The sequence below is a fragment of the Apaloderma vittatum genome, unplaced genomic scaffold (genome assembly GCF_000703405.1).
Source record: "Apaloderma vittatum isolate BGI_N311 unplaced genomic scaffold, ASM70340v1 scaffold2825, whole genome shotgun sequence".
Lineage (NCBI taxonomy): Eukaryota > Metazoa > Chordata > Aves > Trogoniformes > Trogonidae > Apaloderma > Apaloderma vittatum.
In genome coordinates this window covers 76,246-100,958 of record NW_009716365.1, presented here as the reverse complement: position 1 = coordinate 100,958, position 24,713 = coordinate 76,246, and the positions used below count along the sequence as shown (strand labels likewise).

Here is a 24,713-nt window from a genome sequence, read left to right as displayed (position 1 = left end):
GAAACCACCAAAGCAATACAAAAAGCCCTACAAGACACTTCCCCTCCCCAAAACCAGAACCAAATCAGTCCCACTGACTTCTGCAAACAATGCTGACTCAAAGCCTCTCATGGCCCAGCTTGGGTAAGTCAGTTAGCCAAACTCTCAAAACTAGGAAATAATATACAAAATCCTGAGAAGAATCCCAGACTTTGTCTGGAATACCTCTGTCTCCTCTCTTTCCTTCCTCATCCCCAACTTCTGCTAGTATAAGGATTTTTCCTGATACAGGAATAAATGTTTCTGCTTTTAACAAGGAGAGCTGTGCAGCTTTCAGGGCCAGTTTTTTAGTCCACATCTCCAAGAAACACAATTTTAGGTGAAAAAAGTCCAGAACATTTCCATCGTTGACAACGCTCTTTGGTGGGGAGCAGCTCAGGAGCTTTTCTGGCTTAGGAAACTCAAAGCGTCTTTCTGAACTGCTGTGGAGACCACATGACCCTGTGTATATCATTGCAGGCTAGAGGAAGACTATGAATCATTCAAGAACCTCAATTTTCTTTACAAGCAGTCAGTCTGTAAGAGCGAACAAAGCAGGCCAAGACGGCCTCAGATGGATTAAAGAGAGACCTTCACGATGGAATAAACTGCTCTTTTATGACAGATTTCACATCATAATTCCTCAGCAAAAACCAAAACAAAACCAAGCAGGAATTTCACCTTGTTGTTGACAGTTGCTATGACTCAAGAAGAACTAGTTGGAATTTGGAATTCATCAAATCTGTTGCGGGAGACGTTACTCTGATAGCATGCACAAAAAGTTTGAAGGAACATGCCAAGCATGCTGTAGGAATTTCTGCCACAACAGCTGAGAAACCCAGCTGGGTAGCTTCCAAATAAATAAATAAACAAATGCTCTTAAATAAATACATTACTCCAAGAGCAAAACCACAAATCAAAGTAGTGTGGTTCAGCATGCAAAGAGTCCTAAGTTCTATCACTTATCTTCAAGCCCTACCGGCCGTATCTTCAACTTGCCTAAACATCTGGGGTGAACAAGAAAAATATGAGGCCACTCAGGGTAAATATTCGAGTATTTATTCAGAAAAGTAGATGACTTTAAAAAGGCCTAAGTAATTTGCTTGCTATAAATAGAAGTAATTTTAAAAGGTACAAATTCTGAAAATATCTGAAGCTTTCTAATATTGTTTTCACTGAGATTTACGTGAAGCTTTGAACACTCTCTTTTATTTTGCTGCATAAGGCACCCTAGGTTCAATGGTTCTGAGTCACCTTGTGCGCTGCCTTCTACCGAAGCTGCTTGCTCAATCAATCCTGCTGGCTTTGGGGAGAGAATACCATAAAAAGTTACTGTTGACACAGAGCATTTTCCTCAGTCATTTGCTAATGCCTTGTGGATGCAAGGTTTACGTGAAATACTTTTTCTTGATTTTAATAGAACCGTGGCAGTTTTACCCTATGTGGCCTCATTCTGAAGATAGATTTTTGATGGCAGTCTCATGCTTTTTTAGAACACTTTAACGTTGACACTTTAATGCTTACTTTAACTTTGACAAACATGTGAAGATCTTTATGGCCAATGCCTTTTGTCCATGATATTCTGCACACAGCTTTGCTTGTACGGTATTTTGCTAAGTCACCGTTTACAAAAATGAGATTACTCCTTGTAAGGAACTTGTGGGGACATTTCAAAAGCTTAGTGTTCCAACTTCTTAAATCTCACATAAAACGCGTGCAAAACCAAATAAAACTCAACCAAATATAATCCTTTGTCTTTCCCCCCGGGCACAGGAGGTGAGAGGGGCAAGGAGAGAACCAAGAACAAATGAACGTAGGAACTATTATCATCTAGTTAAGCACCAGCAGAAATTAGATTTTACAAAATGTCAAATCAAAATAAAGTAAAATAATCTCCCTGAAAAGCAGGACAGAACTTATTTCCATCAGCCATTGTAGACAGAAAATTAAGTGTCTACATGAAACATCTGGAGTCTCTATTCAGCTATTCTAGACAGGAACAAATTCCTGACATTATTGCTGTGGGAGAACCTACAACTCCCTTCTTGCCTACACAGTGGTCTAAAATTGTTGCTACTGAAGTGCTTATAAAAGCTTTCTACACTTTATATGAACTTTCCTTCTCCTTTATTTATTATGTTTGTAGTGCATAAAGACCTTTTGGACCACCAGATGCTATGCTCTACTGCTCAGTGGATTGGGAAAGAGACAAGTGTACCTGAACTCTGCGGCTGGCAGCTAAGACAATTAATTTGCAGGAAGTGGCCTTAAAATTTGTCTTAAGAAAGCAAGCACGAGTTTTGTGGCTAAAAATGATTCCATTTTCTATAAAGCCCTTAGACCTCTCTGTGTCTGGGTGACTCCTCTGCTCACTGTGAGAGGAAATGATCCTAATTTCACATTTCTTACCACTTTACTGCTACTCCACCCAGTGACAGTTTTTGCTTTCATTGCATGCACTGTGCTAATTCACTGCTGGTGAAAAGCTTCATTTATGGATGGGTTACATCCTGCTAATTTCCAAGGCATTCACACGACGTTAGGTCCTGCCGCACTACCCTGACTATAGCTCTCACGGAGGAGAACACGGTACAAGATCAGGAGAGACTTCAGCACCATTTCCAACCTGTTTAAGTATTTTATTCTCACCGCACGCTGCTGCAACAATGCTTGAAGTTTCCGATCCTGATCTGCAACACAAGCTCTCCCAACACTAATCCAGCAATACCTATGGCTTCCCAAGGAACAGTATATACCACAAGAACCTTACTGACTCTGTCCTGAAGACTGTGTGGACAGCAATTAAAAATCAAAACCTCATGAAAACTGCTGAACAGATCCTCCTGAGAACTGTGGGTGAACAAGAGCTTGAGGGGATGTGAACTGGAAAATTACTTCTCAGAGGACTGAGTTTCCTTCACTTTTTTTAAGCTTACCTCTTTGGCGCAATACCAGATGCACAGGATACGATTCTTGTACTCAAACTGTGTACAAACAACTGGAATACATACATAGACTCAAAAGGGCTTCAATTTCTTTAGTAACATAAGCAATTTTCTTCAGTTTATGCAAAACTGCATAGACTGAATTTTCCTTTGCAAATTGCTTAAAAAGAATGTTAATGCAGAAAAGCCAGGAAGTAGGAACAGTACTTGGGGAAATGCAGGAAGCATGGAAATTACTAAGGGGAACACAAATTCCAGAAAAACAGACAAGCAGAGAGAAGCTATAAATGTCTGCACCAGTGAAGGGAGACACTTTTCAGATAAGTGCTGGATGACTGTGACCGGGTGGAAGAAATACACTTAATTTTTCAAGGCTTTTTACTGGAAAATTTCTTAGGCTCTGTTCCCTTTGCAATTATTACACTTACTTCTACCACTAATAAGGTGCATAAATCTACTGTTTGTTGTGCTCGTAAAGCAGCTAATAAACCTCCTCTGAAAGAAGGAAATCACATGGCTTGGAAATTCACTAACTCGGAGAGAAGCTATTGTTAGAACACACTTCACTCCCAGTCCTCTGACATATCAGCAGTGGTTCAACCAGAGGTGATGTGAGAGTAAATGCATATGGCACCTGCCTGCAAAGGTATCTGAATAAACGCAGATCTGCCCTGACAGCTACTTGAAACATAAATACCTTCCAAGCTGAAGTCCCAGTAGTGGCCGATCTGTCAATAGCCAACATTACTGTATATCTAAAAAGGCATTCACCCACCACCAAAGAAGGGTCATATCTGGAACAGACTACATTAGGCACTCTGCACTGGTGATTCTGTACAACAGGATCTCAAGACAAGGAGTAAAGACAGTTTACAGACTGCAATGAGAGTCGATGTTCATTTTCTTTTAAATATAACAGCCTAGTTGGAATATGGTCAGAATTCTGTGACTGTTAAGTGGGCAAGATACCAGTTTTACACCTCATTCAAAAGGCAAGCAATTGGTATTTCTAGAACTGCAAAAACCAACACGAGATAGCAATGTTATATTTCAGTTTTTTAAAACATTACTTACTGCCTGCAGTACTTAATGCAAAAATTGGCTATGTATCATAATGTGTGAACAGAAATAAAATAGAAAAAAGTACAGAGCGAAGTGTAAATCTGTATGTAAAAAACATTCATCATTCCTCACCTGATCTTCTTCCCCACCACCTTCTTCATCATATTTCAGAATGTTGTCCCTCACATCATCTTCGGGATCAATCAAGAGCTGCTTTGCCTGACGCTCTTTATCACGGCGTTTCATCCATACCACGAACATTAAAACTAAAACTACATTGCAAAAAGGGAAGACAAAATCACAACTTGATTCTGAAGTACAGCCACAGAAAACGTAACACCAAGATTGAAAGAAAAAATAAAAAAAGAAAAAAAGCTAATAAAATTGGCTTTGACTGCCCTGAACAAGTTTTAGGTTTTTTTAAATGAAAAATCTCATAGAAGGCTGCTTAAACAAGAGATGTTTAAACTCAGGCTACTATACGCAATTTGATTTGGAAATCAATCACACATTCAAGGTTGTAAGTCACAAATCCATTCCACATCTACAAAATAGACTTGTCATGAAAAGAAGTAAGAAAGACCAAGCTTCATAAACCACCGGATTCAGAAGGGAATTGCTCCCATAATAGCAAGAATTCTAGAAGATTGTATTATTTATGTATTTTTTTCTGATATGTTCCAAGAATATATAGTAATTTATATAGCTTAAGTAATTCTGATATCTGAACAACACCAAGCTTAGGCCATTTTGGCATACAGCTCAGCAGACCGTGCAAACAGACCATATTGTCGCCTAAGTTTAGATTTATGTTTAGGAGCAAGAGGAATCAAGGTTGAGGAAAACACAGCAGCATTTAGAGCTATGTATTTCTAAACTCAACAACTTCAAGTTATACTGTTTGTTTACAAACTAAAGCTTTTAGAGAAGACTGAAAGAGAAACAAAACAGAATAAACATGAGTAAATGAGTTTCTAATACAACAGGCATGTTTCCAATTACAACCACCTTTATGGAAAGAAACGTCAGTGTATCTAGAACGGCCAGTAAGCATATCTTAAAGGATTTGACAGTTTCAGTAAGACTGTGTTAATTCAATACTTAAAGAGTATCCTGTATCAAGAAAGTAATTGTACTGTGCTTTGTGTACAGCCAGAGGCATAGCCAGGCTCAAATAATTTTTTTATTTAAAATTACTCCTTTTCATCATTTTGTATGTTGTCAGCTGTTGCACAGTATACTCTGAACAGGTTAATTCCTTAGCTCTACCACAATCAGAAAACAGTTAACCATAATGTGTAGGAGAGCTACCATCTAATTTACTACACTGGACAGACACTTAGTCATGACGTTTAGTCATTTCCCATACTCAATGTACTTGACACAAAAATAAAATACTAGCACAGCTTTATGTATCACTTCAACATACACACCTCTGTTCCTGCATAGCTGCCTGCTTGTCAGGCCTTACAGGAAGGGCTGTGATGTATTTCTTTCCAAAATCATCAAATAGCCTACTTACATTAATCTGTAGCACAACAGTAGTAAGACCAGAGCATTCCTTAAAGACACTGTTACCCTCTGTGGATGGTGTCAAATCACACAGTACCCGCAGCACAAAGGAGATGATGTCTGGTGGCTAATCACATCTTCAACCTGGTCACTCACTGATGTAACACAACAAATGCCCATGGGCGTAAATGGAAAATCGCTTCCACAAACCCACTATGGGGCTTAACTGCCACACGAGTGCTAGTTATAATCTGTCTCTCAGACTCCTAATCCTTTATCACCAGAAAGTTGTCACACTTGCCCAAGATATTAAACTAAGCAGCAACAATTCTTGAAGCTGAGTCTTCAGTCACTCCTCAGTTTTTGTCAAAGTACATGGAGCTAAAATGTAAGATGGTACTTGTCAAACAGGAATAAAAGAGTAACACATCTATCTACTCACTGAGTAAGATGATGATGCAAAGCAGAATGGCAATGATGGCACCAGTGCCCAGCCCTGCGCCAACGATCCGGTCAACATCAGTGCAGTCTCCATTTATGTCACATTGGCAAACTTTCACTTTCAGCACAGAAGTGCTAGATGCATGTGGATTTCCAGAATCCGTAATTACTATGGGCACGTCATAAATTCCAGCCTCCAGGAACCTGATCCTTAAAGAGAGCTGAGCGTGATCACCTGTGTGTGAAAATAAGGCACTCTTTAACAAGTGATATATTGCTCATGCAGGTTTAGAGCAGTATTGGATAAAACAGTGTCAGCAGAACAGGACTTCTTTATTACCATGAACATCTTTTCTTCAATTTTCTTGTTCTTTAGGAAACTAAGAGTGAAAGTGTTTTCCTATTCATATTAACAAAATTCATGTATGTTGTGAAATAACACCAAACACAGAAAAGCATGTGCAATAGTTTCTTTAAACCGATAAAGATTTCTGTAGTGTTAATTACCACTAATCCGAACAATGGTCCAGTTCCTCTTAATACTGGCAGGTGTGTCAGGCAGCTCAAAGGCAAACGGGCCTGCGTTTGGATCTATGTCAGGGTCTACTGCAGTGATGTTAATGGCATTAGGCTGTAGTGTTTCACAAGTCGTGGCTTCTTTTGGATTCACTTGGGGGGCATTATCATTGATGTCCAGCAGGTATATCTGAAGTGTGCCAGTTCCACTCATCGGGGGAATTCCTTAAAGAAAAAAGAAAATGGTATTGAGCCTGTTTCCAATTGCAAAACTACTTAAATGAAGCTATAGCAAAATGCTTTCTAATTACTGTGTACATTTGCTCATCTCAGTTTTCTAATTCTGTTTTTACCAAGTCAGTCTAACACTGTCATTGCTCCTGCTAACACACAAATTCTTGTTTTGTCCTCATAAAAACTGGCCTACGCAGCAAAAAATTCATCAAGTAACTACAGATCAGGGTCTCAATTACTTTACTGACCAGACAGCCAGTTCATCTCCCTAGATGGTCCACATCAAATGCTTCAAAGAAAAAGGTGCAAAACTGGGGTAGTTCATCCTCTGGAGAAATTGTTTTCTAACAACTTTGAAGACTTACGATTGCCCCTTACCACAAGCGTGCTATTTAAATTCTTTCTAATACTGACTTTCAGCACGCTGCTTCTAGACATGCTAGCTACCCATATTGAATGTGTGATGCCTCTGTAAACCTCACTAAAGTCACACATTTACGTGAACATGTGGCACTGAATTTCTCAGTATAATTAGCAATGGTTCTCATTCCACTCCCCATAATCTTTCAGTTTCATTTAATTTTTCTTTCCAGAATAGAGCCAAAACGTTAGAAATAGTTGATTTAGCTTTGTTATTCTGTATCAGTTCACAAAATTTCATCATTTGTCTTTTCTCCAAGGTAAACAGCCCCAGTATTTCGTTTTCCCTTCTAATGAGAGAATGTTCCTAACTGCATCTGTCCATCTTTCTAATATTAGCTATAAAAAACAGTACAGCACTCCAGACAGAAGCAAAGGACCCATTTCCAAGCAGAAACTGTTAAGTGTCATTAATGAAAAGATATGAGTGATATTAATGAAATGTCACAACAAAAAGACACTTCTCCCTTTGCACTGCTGCAGCCTGAATGTACAAAACCTCAACATCCCTCCCACAACACATTACACCCCATTAAGTCCACTCATGCTATGCACTCACCCCTATACAGGTTTCTTTCCGTTTTCTGTAAACTTGACTAATGTAACTAAGCCACTGCCTTTCTCCAAACTCATAAAATTGTTTTTCAGCCCATTTTCCAAGTAGTCAAGAAATATACAAAGTCTGATACTGATAGAGACTTCCAACTAGATGCATTTTCTAAGCACATCTTGTTTTCTGCCCTGGTAAAATTAAACACCATTCAGTCACGCAGAAGAAAGTTTTTTGAAAACATACACTGTTGATACATACCATTATCAGAAGCAAGAAATGTCGCATTATACATATTGTTTTGCACATATATTGACTCTCTGTCCAAAACAGCAGTAGTCATTATTTGTCCATTAACAGGGTCAATTTTGAGCCAGTTTGCAGGATCTGAAAGTTTTGAGTACCTGTGTATTTGAACACAAGATGTGTTATTTGTCTGCCAACGTCAGTACTGACAAGAAATACAATTTTAGTATTTTACTTAGTATTCTGAACACATTTTTTGATTTTGGAGTCAATATTTCATAAATTTCCATTTATTAAGCCTTATTGCTAAAATTCTTGAAAACACTTAGTAAAAACAGTCCTACATTTAGATTGAAGTGCCCTGCCATGTAAATTATTATGTAACTGGACTACAGAATATTCATATTCAATGAAAATATTTCATTAAGGATCTCTTGCTTGCTCTGTTATCTGTTCATACTAATTTAGTCAATATTTCATAAATTTCCATTTATTAAGCCTTATTGCTAAAATTCTTGAAAACACTTAGTAAAAACAGTCCTACATTTAGATTGAAGTGCCCTGCCATGTAAATTATTATGTAACTGGACTACAGAATATTCATATTCAATGAAAATATTTCATTAAGGATCTCTTGCTTGCTCTGTTATCTGTTCATACTAACTCGTATCAGAGTGCTGAGAGCAGAGGTAACAATGGATACAGAGTGTTAGAGAAGCACTAACTCGCATTATTCTAGCACTTCCAATATCACTTTAATTTTTTAGAGGCCCTGGTTTTTACTGCATGCTTGTCCTCTTAATTTGAAAGAGGAGTGTCTTTCAAAGTCATCCTTCTATCTGATAAATTTGCCCTTTGATATGGATCAAATGTAAGCTATCTTAGGTCATTAAAAATGCATATAACCTTAAGTCCTCACACTAGCGTGTATGTGGGTTACGTCCAGCAACAAGCAAAATATCAGCAACAGCAAGCCAAAATTATGAGAGAATATAATTGTAAGAACATGCATTTTGGAAGGAAAGACAGAAAGTAAATTCTGGAATTTCCTCCATACGAGCTAAACAGCTGTTGGATAACCCAGGAACCCAAGTCCTGGCATATAGTTAGTCTCTGAGCTTTAGCTTTGCAGTCAACAACCATGTTTTAAATGAAGTATGCAAAAGCATGTTTAAGATGTCCATGTCTTCACTTTTCTCATGTTAGACATTAGACAAATTATAATCAAATTACGATAACAGCTATATAAGAGTTCACAGATGGACAACAGCAGCACTTGGCATTGCTGCAGAAGAAATGAGAAGAAACCCCTTAAGATCTGGTCAACAACTTGATGTGGTTTTACTGTCATATCAAAATTATTGGTTTAATTTAAATTGAAAATGATCTCAGTTCATATAAGCATGTGTCTTCTCTGAATTTGTTGGCATTCCACATATATTTTAATAGAGGTGATTAACTTCATTCTCCCTCAGTGAAGTGGATCATAGCATTAGAAGATGACCCAGTTTACACATCTATGAACGGTGGTCAGGTCACCTTGTCTACAGCCAAAAATCCCTTTAGAGAGAGCTGCACAAAAGGCTGTTGGTATAGATGTGTGCTCTATATAGTCATACATATATATATAGTCACTATATGTAGTCATTTCATTCAGTCTCTTTGCTCTCCACTCACTCTGTAACATGGAAATCGCATTCCAACTGCTAAATAACTATAAAATACTTATATAGACCTTAGAGAGGTTTGCTGCATGTAACGATCTGGGTCCTGAGCAGTGAATGTCGTCAACATGCTACCAGCAAGTAGCCCTTCTTCTTGACGTACAAGCTTAGGGTTTGGAACAAAATACGGGCTCTCGTTCACATCAATGACTGTAATAGACACAGTTGCTGTTGACTGAGGAGGATGCTGAATCCCCTTAGCCAAAGGCACTTGATTTTCCGCAGCTACAGTAAGAACAAACATCCTGTTGGTCTCAAAGTCGATAGGCTGGGAAATACAAAGAGCAGGAAGTGTTAACATTTACTCACAATAGCAATGGACACACAGTAACATTTTTACTTTAAAGCATATTTTTAAACATTACCTGTATCCTTTTTCTCAAAAATGTGCACACAGCCTAAAGAGAATACAATAAATGTAACATCTCAACACCAAGACTGGGTTGGAGCTTTGTTTAGCAGCAGCAGTTTTGAAGTCAACACACCTAGAAACCTTGTCATTCTTGGCTTTAACTTACTCTGGTACTGCCATTAGAGGCAATCAAGGAAACAAGTAGTTTCATCAAAAAATGATGTAGAAACTGCCAGCTTTGTGCCAGGCACTTGGGTGAGCAGCTGTGCCTCCCCAGAAGAGCTCCTCAGAGAAGTGAAACCTGTCTCTCTCATGAGGATGAAGGTTTCCTTCAAACGAGATCATGATCATGATCTTACCTAGTCCTGTAGATTAGAGATCCGCATGTCCTTAACACCTCACCAAAAAGGCTCTTTGGTACCCCAGTTCGTCTTACTTCCGGTATACCTACAGCTCCTATCTTCACAGTCCAGATGACCTCCAGTTTGTGGACTTCCTCACTGAGCCAGAAGTCCAATTTAAGGAGGATTAAAACCTGTTAGAGGTTTCGAGTTCTGCTGTCATGCCACAAAGGGATCAGGCATTCCCTGAGATCTGATTCGCCTCAGTACCATGCAGTGCGCTACTTGCACTGATTCTAGACTTGAAGGAACACTGTGCCTTACAGGGGCAGTTGGCACACAACCGTATGAAGTCAGCAACAAGAGACAATCCAATCTTCATTACATGTTGACAGATCAACTCATTGCACTGCCAATAAAAACCTCAGGCAGGCTTCCAATCCTTCCGATGTCTGGGTACTTAAAAGGAGTGCTACGAAGCACAGACACTCACGTAATCTTTGCTGGAAGACTGCAGTATAACAATCGGTATCTCTGGGGAAGTGCAGTTACAAAACAGAGACAGTTCTTAAAAAAACCCCTAGTGTGAATTACCACTACAGCTGTACAAAAATTTTATCCTTTTGTCACCTAGACACTGAGAGGTTTGGTTTTGTTTTTTTTTTAAAAAAAAGGAGAGGAAAAGAATGAATGTTCTGATTTCCAAATGGGAACATTGGCATCTGACACTTGGCTTCGTAAGTGGATCAGCCAAAACCAGAACAGGCCAACTCAGAGATGAGACGCTTCCCAGAGGGCCAAGAAGAAAGTTGGCTACTGCCTGGCAGGTTTAATTATAGAACCACGTTGTTATTATCTCTTGAAACAAGTCACCTCTTAACAGAGAGCTGTGTTGGCTAGAGAATGAAGATAGACAGGTTATTCCATAAAAGGTATTTAAATGAGGTTTTAAAAATAGCCAGTCTTTAAACGCCTCTTGGAGAAGTAGGCTCCCACCTATCACTTCTTCCTCTCTGATTGTGCCTTGACTGCCTGTATCTGTTCCTTAATGGGAACATGTTGACATAAAACCCACAGACAACAAGCGTGACTACTAATGGAAGCCAGGAGGTAGGAAGCTGTTTCTTTACACTAGCAACACATACTCAGCAAATGCTTTTTCACAAACTAATACCTATCTTTAGGCAAATAAAGCTTCAAAATCTGTCATTTTCAACAACTCAGCCTGATTTTTAAAACTAATCTAGTTGGAATAGTACTGATAGAGTATGCAAGGAAACACTCCAAGAGATAGATGGCTAACTGCCACAAGACAGATGATGCCCATCCATTTTACTTTCCAAACTCATACTGGCCTCATGAGTCCACATTTTGCTCCCTTCAGTGTTTTTGCTCTTACTCCATCTCTGCTTAATTCTCTGAAGTGCAAGCATCTCTTACCTTCACAACAGTCACCAGCCCATCATTGCTATTGGGATCAGTCAGGATGGTAAATCGACCTGTCGGGTCTCCTCCAGTCATTCGGTACATCGCGTTCCATGCAGGTGTGTGGGGCTGATCTTTATCCGTTACTGTCAGATTCGCCACAATCACATCCACCCTGTTTTCCGGTACTTCCCCATAGAACTGCAAAAAAACCCAAGACCCAAGAAAACATTTTACCCTGACTGCAGAAGCACGCAAGAGCCACCCCACACCGAACATTCATCAACGTGAGGGAGCACATCTGTCTTCACTGGAGCTCTGACAATTTATCTAACAAAGTTTACCTGAGGCCACCCAGAAAACCGATGGTTGGATTTCCCTGTCAGCTTTTGGCTTTTGGCCTAAGCAGAACACCATATCTAAGGATATTCTGAATGTGTTTCAATTCTGCCTGCCAGTACACCATTTAATAAGTAATAATTATTTACAGTCTCAATATAACGAGAAAAGCAGGGAATGGTTATAAATACGCACATCCTTCGGTTACTCCTACCCAGTACTTACAGTCATGGCGGTGAACTCTGGAGGATTGTCATTGACATCTGTCACCGTGATGACAGCAGTTGCTGTGTTTGAAAGACCATATGTTGGATTTCCTTCCATATCCGTAGCTTGAATTATTAATGTATATTGTTGTACTTTCTGAAACACAGAACGACATCAACATAAGTTTTTGACAAAACTAACATTACCACAGGACAGCAGGTGTTCCCCAAACTGCACTTCGCTAAGCAACGGAGCCTAGCACACTGTTTATTCTAGTTAGCGTCACCCGAGATGACAGGAGCAAAGTTTGTGCCACAGGAATACAGAACTACTACAGAACGTAGCCATACAGAACTACTGCTTGATATTCTTCGAGTGTCACTGCGACAAGGACAGGCTGCCTGCTTCCTACTCTCAAAACCACTTTATACAGTGAATACTACTGTCAGAGATGTAACAATGCTTTCCAAATGAGGTAAAAAAAAAAACAGAACACAATAAAAACCAAACCAAAACAGAGCATAGTTTATACTAAAACAGGGTAAGTCCTCACAAGCATGTAAGAGAACGGAGCCAAGGCTGGTCTGTTGGCCAAACGGCCGCAACTGCCAAGGTTTTGTGTCAGCTAAGCCCAAGTATAAAACCGTTGTTCCAACTTCTTGCAATCACTATGGAAACCAAAGATGTCAAGGCTAACAGAGACGAGTAAGGGCACTGAGAGAAAGGGGGAGGGAACAACCACACGGCCTGTTTCCATAAATACTAAACACCCAGGCAGAAGATGGCTGCTGTTCCCCATCCCTGCCACTGCGGAGGGGCCCTCCCTGCGGCAAAAGGAACACCTAACGGAGATCCAGTTTCAAACTCAAGCTCATTAACTCCATGCTTAAAACAATTTCAACAAGGTTGTATTTAAAAAAAAAGATTTAGAACGGCTTTTTTTTGTATGGAGTTGCTGAGAAGTTGATTTTAACTCACTGACAGTTTCTAACGTGAAACCCAGATATTGTGTGTGCTTTTTCATTTACCAGTTCAGTTGCCTACTCTCTGAGAGAAGAGATCGGTGTTACCATTCCACTCCTTCCAAAAGAAAATGTGCAAACTTAGGGCCCTGCCATTACTTTGAAATATCACTTTCATGAATGGTTTACTAACACTGGCAAAAACTTCCAGCAAAATAAAAATACTTAAAGAAAAGTATATTTTATTTCCAGTTGCTACCTTATTTTCTCCCACTGTTTAAAGACTGGGGTATATGATGGATTGATTATTTCTAATGGAAAGGGTTTACAAAAAGGGCCTATGGATATCGACACAAAAAATAAGTAAGGACAATCTTATTGATAATATCTAACTTACTTTCAAATTTTGGCCAAACACTACAACAGACATTAAAGATTTAACAGTTAAGCACATTTCCAAGCAGTAAATACGAGCCACTGAATAAAAAAACGTTTTTAAAATAAGGTGTATGAATGAATCTATAACTCCCATTGAAGATAATTTATACTTGTCCTCTTTCACAAAGGAACCCTTAACAACACAACCCGAATGTGTATCTGCATCTTAAATCTGCGTTCTTAGAAACAGAGTAATATTACTTACACAGAAATGCAGTACACACATTTAATAAAGCAAAAATATGAATTTTGGCTTGGATAGTATACTTTCAAAAGTGACCTTCAAAAGGCTTATATAAACATTCAAAAAGTTTCCCTCATGATACTAGCAAGAGAAGCAAGCAGTCACAAGGGAATCAAAGAAATATTTTTACCACTTTCATCCAGGAAAAGAATATATTTATTGTGAAGCAATAAAATCTAAAGCAGTATTGAAGCAAATCCTGCAGCCAGATGATTCTACGTTATTGAAACAGCAGGTGCTTCTGATTCATCTGGGTCTTAACACACTGATCCCAAGAAGCAAATTTCATTAAGGAAACTCCATTACTATTACAGAGACTCGACTTCCATATAATCTTTGTATTTAATTTCAACGGAAGAAGCACACTAGAAACTTTCCCCCAAAAAGTGCCCCAAAAGACTGAGTATATGTGGGTTTGTTTGTTTTCCCCCTTCCCACCACTCACATACAGAAGATCAACTGCTGAGAATGAAATTTCAAAAATCAACAAGCACACAGCTTTCCAAGTATGGGGAAACTGGGGGAGGTGACTCTCTTCTTTTTACTGCGGGTGGAGAAGCAGCCAGGAATAAGCCGCGGAGCGTGTGTCAGCAGCCTGCATGGAGGCTTTGTAGCCACACATCCGAAAAACAAACTGGCAGCTTCGAGAAAGAACGCAGACCTCATCAGGTCACTTCTTTCTACTTCAACACAGGCCAAACGAAAGAGCACTTCACTGAATTAACCTCATGTGAGGCAGGAATGTCAGTGTGTAAATTTAAGCACCCTGCCTGACTTCTTTAGCACCTCCAGCAGTAAGGCAGATGTTTTAATGCTGTAGTGAATTCCACAGCAATAGTGGACGAAGTAAGAACAGATGGATTTCATGAAACAGCACCTTTTGGGACAGAAAGTGAAAGATTTCTTCTGCTTTTAGCTGAGTCTCCCTACTCAAGCAACGTTCTTCCCATGCATGACAACACAGATAACGCATTGTGCATGTTAACCTAAAATAGTAGCAGATGAGGAATGCTATCAGAGGAACGACGTTTGTTGGGTTTTTTTTAATCCCTACAACACTTACACTCCCATAAATAATGTGTTGCATAATTAAAAAAATTAAAACTGTGTCTAGCATTTTGTGAGCCTCATTATAGCTTTACAAAAATAGTCAAGATTTAGAGTAAAGGGCAGAATAGCAGAATTGGGTAGCCCTGACGAGGTTCATGAACAACAAGGAACCTGGTGCATCGAGGCGCTCTGCAGCCCACCATCAGAAGACCTGCTTGATTCAGATCTGGCTTTCTTAGACTCCTGCTCATCTTAATTGAATTGACTTCCACAAAGTGCCTCAGGAAATGAAAGAAGCAAAGCAATGGCTTGGGAAGGAAACTATTTTATCTCATAGTAGTCTAATTTAATATTTGAACGATTTAATATTAATTTTAAATATTCAACATGTGTAAGAAATGTTTATAAATACTCATTTGAGTATCAGTACAGTGATCCATCAGGATAACTGATGGCAAATGACAAGGCTTCTCCAGCTGTTAATGTGAGGGTCTAAGCACCACAGACAGCTGGCTGCTTCTGAGTTAAATCACTCCAGTACAGCTAGTCACCAAGTAGTAAAAATCAGAGTTATTGCTATGTCCTTCTGAAAGTTCACCTGTCAAAGATGACCAGGGGATTTTAAAAACAAGGGTAAAACTGCCCATCATTCTTTTAATTTAACAGGGCAACACTGTAAAGTTCAGGGTTTTTCCTTTCCTCAAATCCATCCTCTTTAAAACTTAAAGAGAATGAACGTTAATACAACTTTAAAAATTAATTACAACATCTAGCTGTCTCTTTAGCTTTTCAAATATTCTCATTGTCCCTTTCAAAACTCAAATGCATCACAATATTAACAGTCAACTCAGGGCAGCAGACAGGATTTTTGTTCTCTTTTTAAGTACGTATAAGCAAACAGCTAAAAGCTGAACAGCAAATCCAGTTTAAAAAAACCTTTCAGATTTAATGAGCTAAAATGAGGTTAGTAAAACAGAAGTTGAAACAAGATGTGTTGAAAAAAGATTTGTTTGGATTTTATCGTTTGTTTATAAAATAATGCTTATCTCTTCTGAAGTTTTCAAGTGGTTCAAAAGCACAGTTAGTCCATGTGACAGATGTGGAATTGGGAGGGAAATATTTTTATTCTCATGTCACAGATGAATGAATGAACCAGAGCAGAGGACTTGAAATCCTCCTTCTCTGGTGGTGGGCACAGTGAAGAGCTGTCTAGACAGAACAGGACTTGCTCAGCATGTAGCAAGGAATTAACACAGTTTTTTTTTAATATATATATTTTTATGGTCTTTTTTCAGCTTTTGAATGCATCCAGACCTTGAGACAAGTCTCAATCTACGGAGTTTCCGATATTGCCTGGTTTACTTAGAAATGTGATTTTCTAATTTTAAAATCTGCAACATTTTTCCAAAATTTAGATCAGGGAATTACTGCAAATTAAGCAGCGCAGCATCCACAAGAGCTTCCAAAATGAATAAAACACACAGTCAATTTCATTTTCCATCCACTCTTTGCCTATGGAACTCAGCAAGAGGAAAGGGTTGGAGCTGAGGAACACCTCCCAACTCAGAACCCAGGCCAAGCACCTGAGGTCCTCATATACACATCACTCTGCATTAATGCGTACCTGTTCCTTAAAAGCAAACAGGATTTTGAAACAAAAGAACAAAGAGTGGCTACACATACACAACATGTGGATCCAGTTTTCATCCTCCTGCTATTTTCCTCTTTTCCAAAGAGGAAGTTCAGATCGCAGAGGGAGAGAAGTATTTGTAAATTACTAGCTAAAAATGTGCTTCTTTACAATATTAAGTACAACCCATTCTATGGGATTGAGGCCCGCCATACCTCTCTGTCAAGCCCAGCTGCTACAGTGATAATGTCACCAGTCTCGTTGTTGATTGTAAACATGTTTGGAGAGGGGCTGCTTGGGGCCTGTGACAAGATTCTGTATCTCAGCATCCCATTCTGTGCATTGGGATCATCAGCATCGATGGCAGTAACAGTCATCACATAGGTTCCTAGCAGCAGGATAAATAATTGATGTTATATAAACAGTTTACTCAAATTACACAAGATCACTTACAAGCAATGGTCAAAGCATGTATTTCTTTTGGTAAACTCTGCACATTCCTTCTCTTACTGAAAACAAACTGGCTAAACCCAAGACTCACCAACAGAGTAATTAAAATACATAAGAGAAGATAAAAATACTTTGTGTTTATAAAATATTAGATTTGCTTATAACTGAAGAAGCTCCATAAACAATGAAATCCTACAACTCTGCCATAAATAACATTTCTGCAACAACAGAGCTCCTCACATTTAGATAAAAATGTTATTAATTGGGCCAAAGGAAATATACTTAATTTTCAGAATTGGCACAGATACTGATAGTGATTGAAAACCCACATAAATAACACTCCTCCAAAGGTCTTTGAAACGCATGTTCTTTCCATCTCAAATGCTAAGTCAATGCTGCAAAGTGAGAAAATACATTTCTTACGCCACCCTTTCTAAAATTCATTATGCAGTAGTGACAATTTAAGAAAGTGGTTTCAGCCACAGTGCAAACTGTAGTCTGAGCAGATTAGAATTTTAATGAGATGTGAACAACATTTAGAGTTTTCTCAAGAATTCAAATGAAACTGTTTGATTTCAAATCCCAGTATTTCCAAAGTCTCCGAGATACAGAACTAGAAACGGATCTGCTGGTATTTCACAAGTCTCTTATACCCTGAGCTGTCAACTAAATGAACGTCAGTGGCTATCATGAACATACTGTAAGAACTGTAACACTATAAATAGGATTTTCTAATCCAGGAACCTAAAATTCATAGTCTTAGAGACTTTTCTGGTTTAGTTTATGCATATAATAATTGCTTCTTTTCAAAATCAATCCTAGCATGCTAAAAAGTGAATTAAAAATAAGATGAAATAACGAGACAGTATCATCACACTAATAAGACACCTATGAAAGTGTTACAAGGTCTGAAGGCCCCCCCTTCATCATTTTCAGAATTTTACTGTATACCTTTCACCCCCTCCTCACCACCTGGAAAAAGTCAAGCTCAGGTATTACCTGGCTTTGATCCTTCGGGGACGGTCCCATTCCAAACCTGGTGTAAGAATTCAGGTCTATTGTCATTCATATCAATGACATTAATAACAATGTCAATAGGATTTTCCACCTGGTTTCCATTTACATCCACTGCATGCGCTCTCAGCTGCAAAAATCATTAAAAGTGTTAGAATTTGCACAACATACAGGCACAAATAGATACAACAACAGTGACAGGAAGTTTTGGGCTAGACATTTTTAGCTCAATGTGTTTTGCTATCTACTGCTGCTCCCCCATATCGACCACTTGAGTTTTCAGGTTGCTAACAGAACTGCTGTTTTAAACTATTCTAAGGTGCAGGCTTACTATTCTGATATGATGAAATTATTTGGAATCCTGTAATTTTGATTAACACCAACATTCTATACCATGTTATATGCTGTCATATAGAAATCTGTTTTTAACAATGACCGGGTTAAGCAACAGACCATTAAAAAATAGACTCTAGACCCGGTTTGTAACAAATAGAAAGCAACTTATTAACAATCCATAGGGAGTGAACACATGACATCAATTTCAAAAATTCTTTACCAGTATTATGGGTATTGAACAGACAGGAATGCACAGGACAAGCATATAGATTTGCTTTACCTGGAACATCAAGGTCAGGTTTCTCACTGTCAGTAACACCGAAGCTCCAGACTAAAATTAAGCTAAAGTTTATGGACTAAGTTTCAAAGATACTGAGACATTTAAATTTAATGCCCTGATTGTCAAAAATGGACTGAGTAACTACCTTTGACAGTAAGGTTTATTTAAATAATTTCAAATTGGACAGCCAAAAAAAAAGGAACACAGTACTTTCTGAAAATGTAAACCTATATATCCAGGCCAGAGCCTGGCAACCGCTAGGCAAAAGAGCAACTTTCTCCTGTAGCAGTCCTGCTTAAGCCCATTTTATATATCTATCTGGTATCTATATATATCTTCTGACTTCAAACCCACTAGTAAGCAGCAAATGGGCATTATTAACTCACCACTCTGGAAATGGCTTTATAAATACAAACTCCTAAGTTATTAAATCTTGAATGCTAATGCCAAATTGTCAGTGAAAATCTGATGGAAGCTGTGAGAAGCCATATCCCCCACTTTCCACCAGATGACTCCTGCTACCTCCTCTGATCAGGAGCAGCACTCCAAGGGCTTCCATGAACTGGAAGCAAGAAGTGTTTTAATCTATGACACGCTAGAAATTCTCTCTAGGAGCTGAGTGACTTCTGTTAACGATTTCAGCATGGTCTCTCAAAAGCAGAGACAACGTTAGGTCACAGCCTGGTCTCCCCCATTCCTTCAACCTTTCCTTCCCACTAACACTTGAATCCGTGGTCTACTTTATCAATTTCTTTGGAGCAAAGAATATCATTTTCATAAGCTGACAGACCTAATTTGCAATTCCATTAAAATGCTCAGATTTGCCCCTGAAAATGAAAATTGGTAGGTTATTCTTCCTATCCATTTCTCAAATCACAGCTGCTGCAATTCTAATAGCAGTCATGTCCTAATTTAAGTTGCTGAGTTAAAAGTAAACTTCTGAAAAATATACAATACAGCAGAGGCTGTGATGAATGGCCTGTATTTGAAATGTAAGCTACAGTATCCATATTTCAATCTTTTAAAATTACTTTATCTAAATACATTTAATCACTGTTTACGTATGTTAATGTATTTAAGCTGCTTAAACATAGTAAGAGTTAGTCTTAGTAAGTACAATAAATACAAATATGCTACAAATTCTTCAAATCATATCTCATAGAAAACTAAATGCCGGATGCTCAAGTAATGTTTGAAGCAGATGTTAATCTTCAATTTGATAATCTGATTTATAGTAAATTAAACTCTTACATGAAAAGAAGCAATCTGCTCCCGGTCTAAAGGCTTTGTCACAGACAGCTGTCCCGAGATGGGGTTGATGATGAAGATGCCTGTTGGAGGCTGGTCAGCTCCTGGGCCAGTCACACTGTATCGCAGCGAGAGGCTTTTGTCACGATCGGACCTAATCTACGTGTCAAAAAAGATAATGTCTATGTTAGCTCAAACAACCAGCAGTCAAGATTGCTGCTGAGACAAGCAGTAGTTATTTTTTCTTTTTTTTCCCCCTCATCTTTAAGCTAAACTTATAAAAATAATTATTTTGGAAATTGTATAAAGTTAGTATCAAGTTTGGGGTTTTCAACTGCACTCTGTTTTTCAGAAAGCTGGTCAATGAATTTTCAGGAACATAAAACTATCCTATGCTGATACTTATTTCTCATAATAAGATAAACTGTATTAAACCAAAACAAGTAAATATTTTTACCTTAAACAGAATTATTTCTATCATAGAGAATACATATGCGCTCATAAAACTATGTAAGAAATAAAAAGTCGGTTTCGGTTTTCCTCCTCGCTTCTGCATCTTCCCAGACCAAAGCTACAGATGCTTCAGCTACTGGCAGTAACCCTTTAGAAGCTCGCTGCTTCTGATTAAAGACTGAACTTTGGTCTCATCTTCCCAGGAAAAAACTAAAGGGCAGTGCATCTGTGAGGAGCAGGCGAATCATCACCATGCACATCATCAACACAGAGCAAAAATATATCCCATCAACTTGGGCTAATGCTCTACACCAAGCTCTAACAAATCCTCATAGAAGTTGATTGTGACCAACCAGTACCAGGGCTGGAAGCCCTCTCCTGTGCTAGGCTCCTGGCAATGACCATGACTGTGCTGCAGAATCCCATGGAGCAGCTGGTGTCCTCACTCCATCACATGCCCTTTCCTCCTCCTGCCTTTTGGTGCACTCCTTCTCCCTCCTCCCACTCAAACCCATGCCCTTCGCCACTCCAGTGCAGAAGACTGGAGAGCTCCTGAACTGGCACAGATCCTCCTTAACCACTTAAGGAAGTCACAACAGCACTGACCACCCAAACCAAAGACACCTCCCATCTGTACAGGACCACAGAGACAATTTAAAAACACCTAGCAAACGCCGCCCAGCTCGCTATTCACAAAGGTAGCAACAGAAACCAGCAAAAAAGACTCTGATAAACATTTGAACTATAAACAAGACATCATTCACACAAAATCTCTTCAAGAGCTCTCCAAGACACACTGAAACCACATTTCTATTAACTTCCTTACTCTGACTAATTCCTGAGGAAAAGGTCCTCTGGAATTTTCTGGTAGGTTGATTGGAGGAATAACCCAGTCTCTCTTCTGCCTCTTCAGAGGGCTGCTGTGCTTGTATTGTTGCCATGGAAATATGATGTCTTCAATTTTCTTTTGGTCCTTTCCCAGGTACAAGATAAAATTAAGCACATGTTAGAAAATTAATAGTAGACTTTAAAAAATAAACTCAGATACAATTGAATAATTGACTGAAAGGCTGCCTTTCCTCTGTGTTCACAGAACCGTTCTATTCACATTCAGAGTGCAGTATGAAAACAATCAGTATTTGCAACCGCACTGCAAAATTTTAGTAACTCGTTTTCTTTTTTCCTTATTCAAGTTGGAGGAGAAATGGAATTATAAACCATTTATAGCGTGGCACTACTGTGTAAACTATTCTGCACTTTCTGAAAAGTAGTTACTATTTTGTAGAATTTAATAGTATTCCTTTATGTATTTCTCATTAGCCAGAACTTCAGTTCAGGTAATGTGCTACTGTACATTAAATTTAGATCTGGGTGTGCTAAAATATAATTTGAGTTCCAAGAGAAGTTTAATACATACTGGTAAGGAATGTCTCAAATATTTATGACCCTATTAAATCCCATAGAATTAATGCTGTAATTATTTTAAACCTATGTCAGCCATGATGGATGCAGTAGATGACCCACTTTACACATTGGGCATTAATCTCTGCTGGGTGTCAACATTCTCTTTTCTATTCCTTTCTATATCTGCCCTCATTTCAGCCTTTGGATGTCAGCACACATGCAGCCATTCTAGCTTGCTTAACGGTGTAGACAAGGCAATAAAAACTTTTTCCAAATATTTTAAGACATTTAAAAAATAAAATAAAAATAATTCTAATCAAATATGTCACAGAGTGGCAGATGCCCAACTTAAGTCCTGGTTCTACTATTCCATATTCTGCTGATGCCAAGGATGCCTGAACCGGATCTTTGGAAAGAACAGGGTATGCTCTGGTGTACTCAAACATCTGCTCTTTTACTAGACATTTACAGACAGAATGACAGTATCTCCTTTGTTAAAAAAAAAAATCCTTAAAAGATTTAAAACAATCATCAGGTAAGCAAACAAAAAATTGAGGATTACACAGCTTCGGTCTCCAGTGTGTTCTCAGGAAAAATGTCTTGCATAACCACACTGTCTGTTTTGACATTATGCTTAAATTTTTAATGTGTACCTATTACAGGTATGCTAATCTATGAATAAATTTTGTTCTGTAAACTAAGCACTTTGTAGGAGAAGGTAAGAAACAGCAGGCAGTAAGTAATATAACAGAAAAAGCCAGTAGGCCTAACACTGTTTTCCTAAAATAAATGCATTGTTATTAGTATGTTGCTAGGTTGGATTTTTGTTATAGTACGTGGTTTATCCCATGGCAGCTTCCAGCAGGGGGAGACTATCTTCCTTACCAAGTAGCACCGGCATCATGAATAATTTACAAACTTCAATTTGATTATGAAGAAAAAAGACAAAGCCAATATTGTCTGCCAGAAATGCTTTCTTACTACTGCTGTTAATCTAGAGCTCCCATCTAATAAACGTGACTGATGCATTCTAGCACAAATTTGTTTATTTTGTGGTTATATTTAATCGCTTGAATAAATGCTGTAATACTTTCAAGCAATTTAAAATAAAGAAATGACCGTGTCCAACTTGAATTCAGGTATAAATCTCAAACTATACACACAAAAAGCTCTAATATAAATGAATCCTATATATTTAAAGAGGTAAGTCTTTCTATGCCTTAGCAAAGCTACAGAAAGATCTTTCTATAGCTCCAGCTTTGCATTCACTAGGTGTCCATTAATAAATTGCCTCATGAAGAAATGCAAGACAGACAGAATCAAAGCCCTGTCTGTAGGCCTGTTTGTGGAGATACATTTATGTAGGCTGCATTTCGTTGCTGTTTTACCTTTTCTGAATCCCCCGCAAAGGCTGGTTCAGGGGTTAGCTTCACTCTCATTTGCCATTCTTCTTGGGTTTCCTTGTCTTGAGCAGACACAATAAACTCTGTGGGCTCTGCTGAAAGTTGGAAGCTTCGCTCCGCATAGACCACGCCATCTTCACCTACTCGGAAATCTTCTGGCTCACTGCTTCCAAAGTGTATTTTTTTGTTTCCATCACAGCTTCGAAACCTCACTGTAAAGAAGACACAAAACAAAGGACAAGAAATGAAGAAGTTGCCCACTTGAACTCAGTGTGATATAAAATGCACTAAGAACAAACACTCAAAACCAGAAAGACTTAACTTGTTGCTGCTATTACCACCTGCAATGATGAGTTAAGACCTGTACTTTAGGGGTCAGTCCACATAACAGCAATATTCTTCTGCCAACTGCTAGGCAGAGTTTCTAACTCTACATAGATTGCCCCTCTCCCAAAACTCACTCCTCCCTCCCTCCCAGCAAGTCCTGCATGTCCTACGTTACATTTCAGTTGGCTGCAGGAACTTGCACCTCAAGCCTCACAAAAGTCCAGTCAAGTCAATTCATTAAAAACAATCAACAAATTTCATTATGCTGCAACTGTAATCGCAAACATAACCATGCTTCCAGCACCTTCTCTGCCAATGGGGGTAAGGCAGAAGCCCAGAAATCCATGAACAGATTAACTCAGGCTGCAGCTCAGCTGTGGTGGGTCACTCAGGAGCTCCGGGCCCGAGTTTCCTCATCTCTCTGTAAGATGGAGGGAGGCAGCAGCAAACACTTGCCTCAGAGAAAATCTAAGACTTCACTTTTTTTTTTGTTAAAGTTATTTCACATACGGCACAAGTCCATTCATCTACTTCAGAGTTACCTATTTCTGTTTAATTCCCCTCCCTCCTTCCTTTTGTCCTGTCTGAAAGATGCACATTGGGAAAAGAATTCAGTAAAACTGATTGTATAGATAATGATGTGAAGTGCACAAAACAGAAGTGATAACAGGTTGCTGCTTTCTTTACCCAATTGCTTTCACTACCACTTATCTTCTGGGTTACTGCAAATAATAGTAGGTTAAAAATGAAAGTGTGCTTGTATAACCAAAGATCGTTCTTTAATGTTTCCAAAGCATTACAAAATATTTTGATTGTATGGGCAATAGAAGTGCAAAACATCATTATGAAGGTTGTGCTGAAATGCACACACTGAAGATGAAGATAAAATGAGGCTTTATGCCTCATTTCAGTTATTGGACTTTTTATATTGTGCTAAACCATGCACAAACTATTTAGCTTCAAAACCTAAAGGTCCCTCTCAAGAAAAATCACTATTAAATGTCATGCCTCGTATGCTTTCTTCTGGAATGCACTGTTTCCAGGAAGGTACTGAGAAGAAGAATTGTACCTTTTTGTACTTGAACTTCAAGGACCGAGCTAATGTTCAGATGACATATAAAATTTGTTTCTTTACGGCACCC

At 38.6% G+C, this 24,713-nt stretch overlaps 1 protein-coding gene across 1 annotated transcript in view; it reads right to left on the bottom strand.

The window, feature by feature from the left end:
* Nucleotides 1–24,713, bottom strand: part of CDH2 (cadherin 2, type 1, N-cadherin (neuronal)) — a gene marked incomplete at its 5' end in the record, with an annotated part of 107,044 nt that overhangs the window by 15,511 nt on the left and 66,820 nt on the right. The window contains 12 exons of the mRNA XM_009869496.1: nucleotides 4,158–4,297; nucleotides 5,980–6,213; nucleotides 6,486–6,719; nucleotides 7,960–8,102; nucleotides 9,680–9,936; nucleotides 11,802–11,987; nucleotides 12,351–12,488; nucleotides 16,872–17,044; nucleotides 18,106–18,250; nucleotides 19,988–20,143; nucleotides 21,264–21,410; nucleotides 23,230–23,456. Of these exons, the coding sequence (XP_009867798.1) occupies nucleotides 4,158–4,297; nucleotides 5,980–6,213; nucleotides 6,486–6,719; nucleotides 7,960–8,102; nucleotides 9,680–9,936; nucleotides 11,802–11,987; nucleotides 12,351–12,488; nucleotides 16,872–17,044; nucleotides 18,106–18,250; nucleotides 19,988–20,143; nucleotides 21,264–21,410; nucleotides 23,230–23,456 (2,180 nt within the window). The remainder of the gene's footprint in view (nucleotides 1–4,157; nucleotides 4,298–5,979; nucleotides 6,214–6,485; nucleotides 6,720–7,959; nucleotides 8,103–9,679; nucleotides 9,937–11,801; nucleotides 11,988–12,350; nucleotides 12,489–16,871; nucleotides 17,045–18,105; nucleotides 18,251–19,987; nucleotides 20,144–21,263; nucleotides 21,411–23,229; nucleotides 23,457–24,713) is intronic.